The 13,983-nt window shown below is 42.8% G+C and overlaps 1 protein-coding gene and 1 long non-coding RNA gene across 19 annotated transcripts in view; one reads left to right on the plus strand and one right to left on the minus strand.

Annotated features, from left to right (window-relative positions):
* Nucleotides 1-5,752, plus strand: part of ANKS1B (ankyrin repeat and sterile alpha motif domain containing 1B) — an 870,204-nt gene extending 864,452 nt beyond the window's left edge. For 13 of the 17 annotated variants that reach the window (XM_059726321.1, XM_019480905.2, XM_059726326.1 and 10 more), the window contains 2 exons: nt 2,228-2,395; nt 3,827-5,752. In XM_059726321.1, the coding sequence (XP_059582304.1) occupies nt 2,228-2,395; nt 3,827-3,937 (279 nt within the window). In that variant the 3' untranslated portion in view covers nt 3,938-5,752. The remainder of the gene's footprint in view (nt 1-2,227; nt 2,396-3,826) is intronic. The other 4 variants (XM_059726322.1, XM_059726330.1, XM_059726331.1 and 1 more) reach the window with 1 other exon arrangement.
* The window catches only part of LOC132250115 (uncharacterized), a 77,925-nt gene that overhangs the window by 51,395 nt on the left and 12,547 nt on the right, over nt 1-13,983 (minus strand). The window lies entirely within an intron of this gene.

Raw genomic sequence — 13,983 nt, forward strand, 5'->3', positions numbered from 1 at the left:
GGTGTTGCAACATTAGCACATGCCCTCCATTTTGAGCTATAAAATGTGTTATTCTAAACATCTGTAGCAAGGCTTTCAATTCTGTGACTCATGAACTGAAGATTGTCGGACTAAATCATCATAATGATCCCTTCAGGCTTCAGTTGAGGACTGCATTGACAAGCTATGTTCATAGCACTATTGAATTTTGGCCAGTATTTCCAAATTAAAGTAGTTAACTGTACTCTTGTCAATTTATGAAGACTATTTCCATGTAAATGGTATGAAATCATGAGAAATCTGTTGCAGTGGAGGCAATCACAGCAGGTGATCACATCCAGGTGGTGAAGTTAAGCATTTTCTTTCTGGATTTTTCATAAGAAAGTTTTGTGATTTAAACAAATGCAAATCTGGGGCCATCTTGCAATTAATCACATCATTTATGCTAGGAGCTGCACCTTCACAACTCATGGAATTAGTCCCCTTTTTTACAGCAGATGCGGCTCCACCAAAGTCAGTGGATCTGCTTTTGCTTACACCAGGGCTGACTTCACCCCACTGTTTAAGTGTGTTGCTGTTATAGCATGAGAAAAAGTTCCTTCATGACCACTGTGGGAATGTAGCTTATGGCTTGAAGTAAAGTAATAGGATAAAATTAGAGAAGGTAACTAATGAAGGGCAGATTTTATGCATAGGCATATTTTGCATTACTTCAGGCTTTGGTAGAAACAGCACACTTAAACAAGGTTAGCTGAAGAATTCATTAATTTTTCAAGAAAATATGCATGGCTTTGTATCAAAACCATGTGGGACTTTTATGGAAACCATCATGGTTGCAAGTTGAAACCATAAAGTTGCACTTTGGGTTTCAGTCAGATTTGAACTAACTCTACCTGGATCAAAAACAAAAAAAGAATATGCGTGCACTAAATCCTTAATTCTAGTTCAGGTAACACCTCTTTTTCAGCAAGTGTTTGTTGTAAACTATTTTTCATGTTTTCAATAAGAACTGCTACCATTCCAGTTACTCTGCCACCCAGTAACGATTACTCTTGACAAATCTGGCTTGCTTGGTAGCCTACACAATTCATAGATATCCTACACAATATCCTACACAATATTCTACAGTGCTTTCCCAGGGCCTTTTGGTAGCCTAGTTTTAAATTAGAAAATAATCACTCATGTGCACTGTCTAGTTCCAACATGAGATAAACCCTAGGAAGGGCAGTCACTGCCATAGCACCAATTTTCCACCATGCAAACCCATGAAGCACGGGGGTTTTGCTTTTAACAATTTCCTTTGGATTTTCTCAAAGTGTTACTTATTCTGTGATAGCACACACAGCACAAGATGTTCTGAGACACTAGACTTGGGAAACAATGACTCAGACTGCCAATTCTGAAGGACAGGTCAGGAGATCAATCTTGAAGTAGAGCTGGGGTGGAATGTTAAAGAAACAATGGGACAAAACAGGAGGTACCTGGAGCACGAGTCAGTCAAGCTGGAAGCCAGTATGCATGAAATTATTCTAAGAAGGGTCTGAGGTAAGGATTTTTTTGTGATATCTTCTACTGGATCAACTGTGCAACTGGGAGACCATTTGGACAAGCTTTCAGGAGTCAAGTGCATTCCTCAGGTCTGAGGGAAGCAGGTACAGGCTGAACTATATATCACGGATGAGGTTCTGCATAGATGCAAACAGTTTGCTTGGAGGAATATTAAAATGTAAGATAAAAGAAGTGCAATAGAGTAGGCAGTCTGGTTAGTGAAAAGGAAGACCATTAGACAAGGGGGTAGTTATTACCTGTGAAACACAGGGGGGGTTATTGGCAGATTGTCCAATAAAAGATATCCCGAAAAATCCTTGCTTCTGGGACATTTCCTGGACCATGAGGGCTACAACAACATTCTGAACGGGTGATTTCACCAAACTCCCATAATTCTGTGTCTTGTCATTAAACTAAACCTTGCAAGAAACTCCCTTTCATTATCACAAAATTGTATTTTGATTGTCCTCAGAGGCACGTGCATTATGTCATATCTGTTAAAGATGGGAGAGACCAAGCAAGTCATCAGATCTATTTGTAATTTCTTTATATAGTAACACTGACTTGTACCGTATATATGTAAAGTTTACACAACTGCACTATGCAAAATTGTCCCTATGCAAAATTGTCCCTAATTAACAATCATAAATGCTAATTCACTGCAATACTAATTTTAAATTATGTTTTTTCATTGTTCCAGAATTTAGCCTATGAAATCATTCTTACACTAGGACAAGCATTTGAGGTTGCCTATCAGCTTGCTCTACAAGCACGCAAAGGAGGCCATTCTTCAACCCTTCCAGAAAGCTTTGAAAACAAACCCACCAAACCAATTCCAAAACCACGGGTTAGCATTCGAAAGTCTGTGGTAAGTAAAAAAAAACAAACAAAAAAAAACCCCAACCCCCCCAAAAAACCCAACCAAAAACAACAGGTGGTGCGCACAAAACCAAAATACAGTTTTACAGCAGAAAATGTGGGCATGCACCTTTTGATGATTTATGTATTTATCCACAAAGGCCCCCAGTTTGAGCTATGCTGTGTGTACAGATCACCTCCAAGTGGATCTGTGCAGAGTTGGCCTTAGAAACACTCCATAATACCAGACTCCTGAAGTTCAAGAAGTCATATGTGTAGTACTAGCCAAGTATGTCTGATGCTGCTATGCTAGTGTTTGACTTGATTCATCTTTGCTTCTATATATTGTAGCAGTTTTAAATGCAGTGGCCAAAAATCAGTGCCTCTTTACTCCTACTGTGTAAAAGAGCTTAAAGGTTGACTTAATGTATTACTTTCTAAAATCTCTTTGTTTCATTTAGATCCTATTATGAAACCTTAGTATTAATACTGCTACCTTTAGTGATTGACTCAAAACCAGTTCCCAGAAGATAAACTATTAAAGCAATAATACCATAAAAGCCTTAACTGACGTGTTAGACCAGGGATTGGCAACTTGTATCCCATGAGCCAGATCTGACCCGCAGAGCTGTGGCTTCAGTAGCATTCAGCAGAGGGCTCTGCCCATGCAGCACTTGAGCACCCACGGCTTCACCACACCTCTGCCGGTTCTCAACTCTCAGTGGGCAGAAGTGGCAGAGGCAGCTGGGTCCTAGTGCCTGGCTGCCTCTGACCCTAACTGGGTCATTCCAGCCCCCCACCGGAAAACATTGCCAACCTCTGTGTTAGACTGTATGTGAAAACTCAAGTCGAGAAGTTTGGTTCAGTCAGGCATCCAAAGTTTGAACCCTAAAGATTTTACTTAACTCTCAGCAATCTGCCTCTTTTACCTATTGTCCTCCTGTCTGAAACAACTCCTTCTCCTATCCTCCTCCTTCCTTATGACTCTCAACAGGCACCCCTGCTCCAAAGCTCTCCTGCTCTAAGATCCGGTCTTTCCAATATTGTCTCCATAATCCCAAACAGGTTCCCTGAGCCAACACATTGTTGAATTTAAAATTCCCTTCTGACGTACATAAATGACAAAGAGCTGTTGTTTTGTTGTGTGTGAGTGAATGCTTTTTAAAAAGATTATGGAAATTCATTTATACATAAAGGTTTAAGAAGAAAAAAGCTTTCTAGTTACTGATGCAGTCATCTGGCTCAGTATTAGAAAGGTTAAAGCACTTCTCAGGATACAGCCTTTACTGAAACTTCGTTTTAAGCAAGCTCTGATCCTATACAATATCCTATACCTTTCACTGCACCTTTTATTGTAAAAACACCAGATTTATTCTAGAGCCTTTTGAGGGATTGGGTCCAGAAGTGCTAATCTGGGTCAATGTATGTGTTTGTTTTAAAGCAGATAGATCCATCTGAACAAAAGACTCTTGCCAATCTACCATGGATTGTAGAACCTGGACAAGAAGCCAAAAGAGGCATTAATACCAAGTATGAAACTACAATTTTCTGATACAAAACTGTCCTCTGTTCTTTGTTGTGCCTTGCACTCCAAGCAGTCACAGCACAGCCTTTCCTTTACGGCAATGTTTCAGTCCAGCAGAGAGGAAGACTGCACTGTAAGAGTGGCCTTGTAACTAACAAAAAAAAAAAAAAAGGCTGATAGTCATTTCTGGTGATGTTCTTCCTGCAGCACTGACAGAAGAATGACACTATTTGAAGACTTTTACATTACAGTCCACAAGAGGAGAGAGAAAAATACTATTTTTCATGCAGTTCTCTCTTGTGACTTTGCCACAGTGCTTTCTTTGATTTCTTATTTTAGGATTCTACTTTTTAAAGAGGTCTCTAAACTAACATTAATGCTGCCAATGAGTATGACATTTGATTGCTTTTTTTATTTAAATCTTGGCAGTTTTTAATTGAAATAGAAACCAGAATGATTAAATATAGTATTTGTCAAACCACTGGATTCCTAAAGAATTACTCTTTATTGACTAAAAGTCAAAGATGACAATAAATTAGGTACCCTGATTTCTGTGTGTGCTGGTTTTATATGTAATCATTAGTGTCCTTTGGTCCTCTACAAAAATAAGAGCCTATCACGGTCTGATAAAAGGATCAGAATTTTATGAATGGTTAAACAGAGGATTTAATAATGCACAAAAAACATGTCTTGTATTACATATTTTTATGGAAGAGGAATGCTATAGAAGAACATAGTAATATTTATGAGAGAGGAAGTCAGATTAATTATGAAAGATTATTTATTTTAAAGTTAACTAAACCATTGCTATTGTACCATTAGCAAAATGCTAAGAGTTGTGGCATCAATGCACTGGATGCTTCATCTGATGGGAGCAGAATTGGAAGCAGACTAGTCATTGCACTACACGTACATACAGTTTACAAAGTTTAACGTTGCTATAGCCATGAATTCTACTAGTATTTTTAAAAATCTCAGTGGTTCTAAAGAACATATTCAAAACTAGCGCTTTTGCTTTCAAGGTTTCTGTCACAGAAAGCTTGTTTGAAAGAAGTGTTGATAAAGTACTAACATTTTCTAAATAAAAAAAGAAAGAAAAAGAAAAAAATTCCAAAGTAATAATAATAATGTTTTCATGAAACAAAAAAAGGTTAAGCATTTGTTTGACCTTTGATTAATGAAATTTACTTACATTTTCTTTAAAGTGTTTTAATTTTTTTAATGTCTGTGGAGTATTTGTATAATACCATGATGTATATTTATGTAGAACTGAATTATGACAGTACAAATATCATTATAGGAAAAAAAAATGACATTTTAATGTATATTGTTCTATCCAGTCAAATTGTGAATCATTTTGGAGTTCATTATAGAGATATTGATAAATTGCGTGGTTGTCTTAATGTTTTTTTTATTATTATTATTATTTCATATCTGACTGAGGTTTTCAGCTACAATAATCAATTGGTGAATTCCAAAAATGGAAAACTGAACTTGGTTTAAAATTGATAACTGTATATGGGTTAGTTAAACCGAATTATAGCTTGGAGTAATGAAAACTTTTAATACGGTATTCAATTTACTTGAACAAAATAGTTTCTTGTACATATTTTGCCTATTCACTGTTGATATGTATGTAGTAAACTGACATTAAAAGGAAAAGAAAACCTTCACTAAAAATATGGTACCAAAAGGAAAATTGTATAGGAGAACAGTAAATAGTAGCCTCACTGCAACAAATACTTATGTAAATATGCTTGGGCTTCCAGTTATAAATTTTGTAATTTTGTCATTTATTTATATCCTATAAAAGCACACAAAATAAAACAAAGTTGTACAGTCGCTAGTGCTTTGCACATCATTTTGTTATCACTACAGCACATGAAGTGTTACCCAATGTAGTCTGTGGCCATAGACAGACGTTACATTTGTAGCACTACAAATCTCTGTAACACTACAGGAGTCAAAGGTACCAATGTACATGCCCCCAGTAGTGCCACAAAAATGTTTGGAGATGAAATTACATGTGGTGCTACAAAATGTAGCACCTCAGTAGTGTGTGCACACTGTACTACAAGAGATTTCTCAGGCCCCCTTTATCCCATGGTGCTTTGCTCCCCCCCCCCCCGCTTCCAAGAAGGGAGGGGTGCAGAGTCTGCTGTGGGGCTGACATTGTACTGCCCCTTAGCCAAGAACTGCAGCTCTGCTTGCCCCCCCCCCAATGCCACTACAGGAGGGTAATGAACTACCACAGGGCCCACTGCTGCCCCAGTGATAGCAAAGACCAGTGTTGCCACCAGTGTTCCCTCTAAGCTGCGTGGCATGCGCAGCCATGCATACCACGCAGCTTAGAGGGAACACTAGTTTCCACCGTGGCAGTGTGCCCTTCACCATCATTGAATCACAAAAAAACTAGGGCTGGAAGGGTCCAGAGGTCATCTAGTCCAGCTCTCCCCCAGAGGCAGGATTGGCTGGCTGCCAGTCTCAGCCTGCTCAATGGTTTCCCCCTTCCTCAGGCTCCCTGAGCCACCTGGTACCCAGGGGAGCACAGCACAACCCCCTGGCTCAAGAGTACTCTTTTGTAGCAACTCTGCAGCACTCCAGCCAGGAGCTCAGGATGTGAAGACAGCCCTAATAGTGCTACATTTTTTGTAGCACTACAAATACACATCTATCTATGGCCTATGAAAGGACTCCCAGTGACCCACCTGGGCTTTGGATTAGCCCTCTGCATCCAAGCGAGACACAGACACATGGGCAGATGTCATTTGTAGGTAGCTTTTGTTTTGAGACACACAAATAGCTTACAGTCCTCAATGAAGTGGTGCTCAGGCACTTTGCTGCTTGTTAAACCATCTCATCCTCTGGTATCACAGGGTGCCTGTTCACAAATGTAGAGGCTGCTATGATGTGCTGTAATTACAGCACGTTGGAACAGACTCGATTAAGTCTGCTGGAGTGTGATAATTACTGTGCTCCAGCAGCCTCCCACATCTCATGTATCAGCATCCCCGCACTGCAAAATGGTGGCAGGAGCACTGAAACTAAAGCTCATATAATGAGCTCATCTAGTGAGCTTTAGCTCAAACACCACACTGCCATTTTGTAGTGCGGGGAAGCTAATGCACGAGATGCTGCAGGGCTTTAATTAGGGTGGCTTTGAGAGCCACTGTAATTAATTAAAGTGCTGCCCCTCCCCACCACCAGAACATGTGTAAAAGTGCTAATGGACGTGAGGAGCAGAGGAACTTGTTGACCTCTTGCATGTGCTGGAGTACCAACTTATCAAATTGAGGAGCTGAGACACCACACAAGTGAATGATACTTAGCACATAGGAATGGGAGAGGAGGAGCATTTTAGTGGTGTTCAGTATAAATGGTTAAGAAGTTTATGTAGGGTAATGTGGGGTCAGCATAAGTGGGTCACAGGAAAGGTAGGAGCTAAGTCCTGAATATGGGTGGGGATGGGCAGTGTGGCATGGTAAGTAGTGGGGTTTGTGTCAGTCAGGCTTGAGGAGTTGGGAGTGTATGGGCTGGTAAGTAACTAGCTGCCTGACTTCTTATTAGCACAGTGATAAAAGGGAGAGGGAATCAGGAGAGGAGGGTGCAAAGAGGGCACTGGTAAGTGCTGGGTTCGTTCCATGAATGGTTACAACCCTCCCCACAGATAAAATGTAAAGAAGGAATGAGAGGTCATACCAGTAGTGGATTCAATTCACAGAAAGCTAGGACTCTTGGAAGAAATAATCTTCCCCCTCCCCAATGTATCCCCTGAAACCCACTTCACAGGCTGTGGTCTGTTACAGCTGTAGCCCTCTATGTACAAACCCCTAAAGGCTCCTCCACTCGGGAGAGTTCACTTGTGCTCAGGGTTTCCTTGCTCATAATGGGTGAGGCTTCACTGACCAGAGAACATTGCTACTTACTGGTGCTTAGGTACCAGGTGGTCCTTATTACTGAAAAAGGGGAGGGCAGGCGCCCTTGCTCTGAAGATGCCACCAAGAACAAAGATGGGGCCAAGCCAGTCACCTCCACCTAATGTGTGGGAAGACTACCACCCTCCATACAGGGGGTGCTCTCAGGTTGGTATGGGAGAAACTGGAAAAACAAGACTTTGGGGTGGATTCAGGAAACAATGCCAGGCCCCTGGGGATCAATCTCTGTGAGGAGACAGTGCTGAAGCCCAGGGCCCAATCCTGGTGTTTAGTCCTTGATCCAGCCCACAGGCTGGCCCTGTGGGCCTGATGAGTAGAGCAGGGCCAAACAGTTGAGCACCACTGGCTTAGGACATGCATGGTCTGTCACGTGTTGCCTTAAGTCTTGGGCAAAGTTGAACAAGATTCTGAGGCTGTGCTCCAGCCAGCTACCCTGCTCAGAGGGGTGTCCAATACCTCCTTGAGCAATAAGCTCTGAGGATTCATTTGGACTGCAGGCTAGGGCCATGGCCTTCAACTACCAGCCCATCTCCGTGGTAGAACAGGCTCTTGCTCTCACTCGCTCTCTCTGCTGAAACCCAAAGGGAAGAGCAGACAAGTATACAGTGGACTTCATGGCAGAGGGAGAGTATCGGTATTTACAAGTGCTTATTTCTGATCGGAACCATCCACTACTACCTGCATGGAGAACCTGTTGCACCAGGAATTTTACCTACCCTGAAACACTAATAAAACCTTGGCCTCATGCACATAGGACTGGGCTCAGAGATGGAGGGGAGGTCTCGTGACTCATTTTGCAAAGTTGTCCCACCCTCTCCAGTGCTTTTTAAGGGTAGAAACCATAGAAATTCCTTAAGAGAATTCTATTCCCTTTGCACATATACCTAGCCACTTTTGGCACCCATTTTTGCTTTGGCTTGTAAATTTTTAGATGTACATAATTACATACATGCACAAGTTCTGGAAAAAGTGATGGGGGTGGAAGACCCTCCCATGTTTTAGCCAAGTAATGAGGTTTTAGCCTAAATCCCTCTGACTCCCCAGCACCTGCTTTGACATTAGCTCAACTCTTCTCTGATGCTTCTTTCACATGTAATAGTCATTAGATTAAAAAATGAGTGGCAATCAGTTCCTGCTCAGCTAGGAACAAGGGTCTAGACTAGGACATAGGTCTGGAAGCTATTCTCTTCCAGAACATTTCACCAAGCCATATAAACTTTGGTTTACTGTCTTTCTCCTGGCCCCACAGCCCTGGCAGCAGGCTCTTTTGGCTCTCTGCAAGTCACTTCAGCAGCTGGAGGATCTGACAGGTCTAGCAAAACAGCTGATTGACTGATTCCTAAAAACCAGTCTTGCTGGCGTACAGTCTCCTGGATTGGTAGGTGGTACTTCATCTGTAACTTGACTTTGCAACAGGTCAACATGCTTGGAAAATGTCTTGTTCTTTATAGTTTTGGACAGGTATAACACTGATTCTGTAGCTTCAAGGGCAATTGCAGACAGCCAGTGTGGCCTGGTTGCATAGTTTTAGACATACACAGGATTGTTTAGTTTCATGACTAGTAGTGGATCATAACAGATTTACTACTGTTTCTAAGACAAGGCAACTGGTCTCAGTCTTTGGATGGAGGGTGAATGCAACACAGGAAAACTTCATTTGAACTGGCACCCCATATAGGCCTTTGTACATATCTAGCCCCTCTTAAAAAAAAAAAAAAAGCTGAATTCCTTTAGGACATCTTGAATGGTGCCTGTTACTTTGATGCCCACTTGTTCAAACTATTCTCTACCTAGCAAGTTGGCTAGCTATCCTTTGGCAGTTATGAGTTGGAGGACAACTTGACCTTTCCCTTAGCAGATAAAATGAAAATGTTAGTAAGTCAACTGCTTATTTATCATAGTCCACCAGGCTTCCTTTGCATGGGACAGTAAATGTAGAGTTACAAGGTCACAGCAATTCATGCATCTCTTCTAAAATTAAGGCAAACTTAGCTCCTGAGTCTACATTCATGATACATGGAACAGTTTCTACATGTAGTGCAGGTCTCCTGTAGAAACAGCACCCTACCCTGTTGACAAACCCAGTTTGGCAAGTACCTGCAAGTACTCCAGAGACAGAAATCCCATTTGCAACAGCCAAAGACAAAGCCTGCTTACTTGACTTATTTTAGATAGCTTGAACTTTTGATAACTTATGCATTTGGTGTGACTCTTGCCTTTACATTGATGTCAAAACAGCTTGTCTTGCATCTCCCACCACAACTAAAACAGCATCCTAGAAATGAAGAAATTATTTTCTTGTGCACTTCCGACTACTTTTTTGGAGAATTCCCTTTGGATTGCCCTTGCTAAATTGCAGTTGTCAAACACAGGAGCAAGTGCTTCTTCATGAAAGGCAATTGTTCTACTACTTAATTGTGCTAGTTGAAATGGAACTAAAGTAACCTTTTCAGATGAAGGAGTACAAAGTAATCTTTTAGCAGCGTGAGGATCTCACCATACACGACTTGTCAAGCCAGAGACACCAATGAGCAAACAATGTCAAAAGCCTGCAACCCAATGACAGTCAAAAGCACAGCGCAGTTCTGGTTAGCTGGTAATCCACTTGGCTCCTGGAGAGAAGATGAGCTGGTTGGTGCAGGAGCCCTTGAACAATGACCTGACCACATCAAAAGCTTTCATGTAACCCCAGGACCCCATCATGGAAAGCTGTCACATGGAACATCCCATGGGCAGGACAGATCCCCACTGGTCTGGGCCCCCTTGGCAGCGCAGGTTCCTTTCTCCCTTGCAGCACTTGACAATTACAGTTCAGAATGAAGCACTGGCAGCCTCCTACTCACTAGATTCCCCATCCTTATGAATAGTTCTGTGTATTGCAGGAGCCTGCTTATCCCACTAAAATCAGACAGGGACAGACAGCTTTATTGTACCAAGAAAAGACTTAGCTGAAGTTTTAAACAAAAAGCATCAGGCAGCAACAGGAGATAAACACCATGCAGAAAAGTGACATGTACTGGCCGGAGTGCACAGCAAACATGCAAAATAGTACATAACAAAAATAATTTTGCATTATATAGTCACTGGATAAAAAGCAAGACAAGCAGAGAGAGGGCCCAGAATGCAAGCCTCTCTCCTTCCTAGGGATGCAGACCATGATTGTGTGTGTGTGGGGAGAGGAGTGGGGGGAGGGTGCCCCCCCCACCCCCCACACACACTGTAGTTCCATGACGCTTGCATTTCTTGGCCCACCTTCAACACCAGAGTATATTGCTGAGTATAGGTGAAATGTGGGTCCAAACTCTTCCAGGATTTTAGGTTTAGCATGTTAGGTCTTCCACCTAGCCCAGTCTCCTGTATCTCATGGTGGGAGAGATATTAAAGGAAAGAGTAGTTATGCAGAGCCTACCCAGACTGCTGTCCCCTGCCTGTTCATCCCTCTTCTATATTCATAGGCTTAGGAAGGCCTAATTTGGAGGTTGTCCTCCCAGCTATCATGTTTAAATACCCACCAATGCACCCACCCTCCAGGAATCTGTCCAATCCTCTTTTGAACCTGGTTAAATTAATTTGCAGCAAGTTCCACAAGTAAATTGCACACACTGTGGGGGGCAGGGGAAACCTTTTCCTTTTGTTTTTTTTTTGCTTGTTTTTAAATCTGCTTCCTAATAATTTCATTTCATGATCCCTAGGGTCTAATATTGTGGGAAATCATAAGCAGTAAGTCCCTATTTACTTCTCCCATGCTATTGTAACCTGGGTATCCCCAAGTGAGTGCCCCCTCTCACCAATAGAAGGGGAAAGCCAGCAGGGCACCTGTGCTGGGGGTGGAAACTGCTGTCTACCTCGCAGTTCCCTCCCACCTATCACATCTCAGTAGAGGAACAGAAAATAATGTCTTATCCAGGTACACATTTAATTTTTACAAATTGAGGTGAGTATTTACAGGTTACAAATAGATAGATATCTATAACTACATACATACCCATATACAAGCAGATAAGCATAATGCTCCCAACCAATATGAACAGGTAAGTACAACAACAAATGGCACTCTGAAATACAAGGCGAATAGTTAATAGTCAATAAAACACTCCAAAGATATGTGGTGCGTCAAATAATAAACACTCCAAAATATGAGGGGCACAAGTTCTCTAGGGGTTCCCCTCCTTTAGAGGGTCACTTCCTCCTGCCGCTCTAATGAAGCTACCTCCCCATAAGTGTCATTCCCCCGGTGGGAGACCTGTTGCCCCACTAACTCGCATGTCCCAAAGAGCTGGGGAGAATGGGGAGTGTCCATAAGCTGCCCTGGCCTGGCTAATGTTTCTCCAGGGGAGGCTCAGTTCCAGGCCTCAGGGGAACAGTGCGACTCACTCACGTGTCCCAAAGGCTCAATCCTTCTCAGAGGGAGTTGCGGGCCTGGGCCGCCTCGTGCATGTCCAGGGCCATGCCACTCCGAATACTGCTCCCCGTGTTCGGGATCCACTCCTCTCCCAGGGCCCTTGCAGACCCACTGCAAGGGATAGGTCCCAGACCACCCAGCTCCTCCTTCTCCAGTGCCTTATGCCCCACAATGACTCACCCCACCGTAGTGCTGGCTCCCATGCCCGGCCTCACGCCAGGGTTGAAGACCCAAGCCACCTGGCTGCGGCTCCTAGGGTCCCAGTCCCTCACAGACCCTCTGTGCAGCAATGTCTGCGCCACCCATTACTTCCATCCAGTGGCAGAATGTCTCAGGCTCTTCTGGGCAGCCGGATACACCTGCTGGGCAGCTCTCCCAGCTCTTCTTGGCCACAGGACCTCTTCCTTCTTCATCTCTTTCTGACTGCACCGCATGCTCAGCACACAGCTCCATATATCCCCTTCTGGGGCTCCGCCCCCAGATCGAAAATGAACCAATCAGGGAGCTGCAACTGCAGTTCCCAATTAGGTCCACTCCTGCCCCACCCCTTTGGAATAGAGGCAAAGCAGACTCTCCTCCTGGCTCCTCCTCTGCCTGTCTCCGATTGGTGGGTTTTGCCCCACCAAATCACATTCGCAGTTTCCTAAGCCTGAAGAGCTGGGCAAAGCCCAACAAGCCCACTACACTATTCATGATTTTATACACCTCTATCATAATTCCCCTTCAGTTGCCTTTTTCTCTAATATGAAAGGTGCTACCCTATTTAATCTTCCATCCTTGTTGCCCTTCTCTGTACTTTTTCTTCCTCTGCTATACCCTTTTTGAAGTCAGGAGACTAGAACCACATGCAAAATTCAAGGGGTGAACATACCATGCACTTACACAGTGCTATGGTAACATTTTCTGCTTGGTTTTCAATTCCCTTCTTAATATTTTATTTTCCTTTTGGGTGTCTGCTGAATTTTTTGTTGGCATTTTCAGAGAACTATCCATAATTCCAAGGTCTCTTTCTTGAGTGGTAACAGCAAATGTAGAGTTCATCATCATCATCTATGTACATCTGGGGTTATTTGTTCCCCACCTACAACTCGGCAACACTGAGCTTCATTGGCTATTTTGTTACCTAGTCATTGAATTTTTGAGATCCTTCTGCAATTCTTCAGAGTCAGCTTTGGTTTTGTTCCGCTGAATGATTTGGTGCCATCCACAAACATACATAACTGCCCTCACCGCAAAGCTATTGGACAAAAGGTGGGTGGGTCCTCCTGCTTTTTGTGACTTGGGTGTTTAAAGCCAAGATGAAGGCATGTTACACAAAAATAAACATGTAAATGTTTTCTTCAGGAACAAGGCAGGGAAAAAGAGGATTTCCCTATAGATAAGACTCTGAACTCATCTATACTGGGTCAGTACAGGTCTCCTGGAGCAGAGGGCTGAGCCATCCCTGGGACCTCCCTCATATTGCCATAGTGGGTAGACAAGCCCTTAGACACTTAGTATGAAGTATAATTGCCCTGCCCTGATTATCCAGGTGGGAACTGGGATGGGTTGCGACAAAACTCATCCTGGATTCATCAGTTGTATCCAGCTACTACCCAGCAACAAGATAATAGAAAGCCAGCCAAATGTCAATTACAAGCTCAGCTAACTGAAGCTAATATTACAGACCTCGTACAATCTGGGTTCAGGCCAGGAAATGGATCAGAAACCACTTTAGTTAAACTGATGGATCTCCT

Source organism: Alligator mississippiensis, chromosome 4, assembly GCF_030867095.1.
Source record: "Alligator mississippiensis isolate rAllMis1 chromosome 4, rAllMis1, whole genome shotgun sequence".
NCBI classification, from domain to species: domain Eukaryota; kingdom Metazoa; phylum Chordata; order Crocodylia; family Alligatoridae; genus Alligator; species Alligator mississippiensis.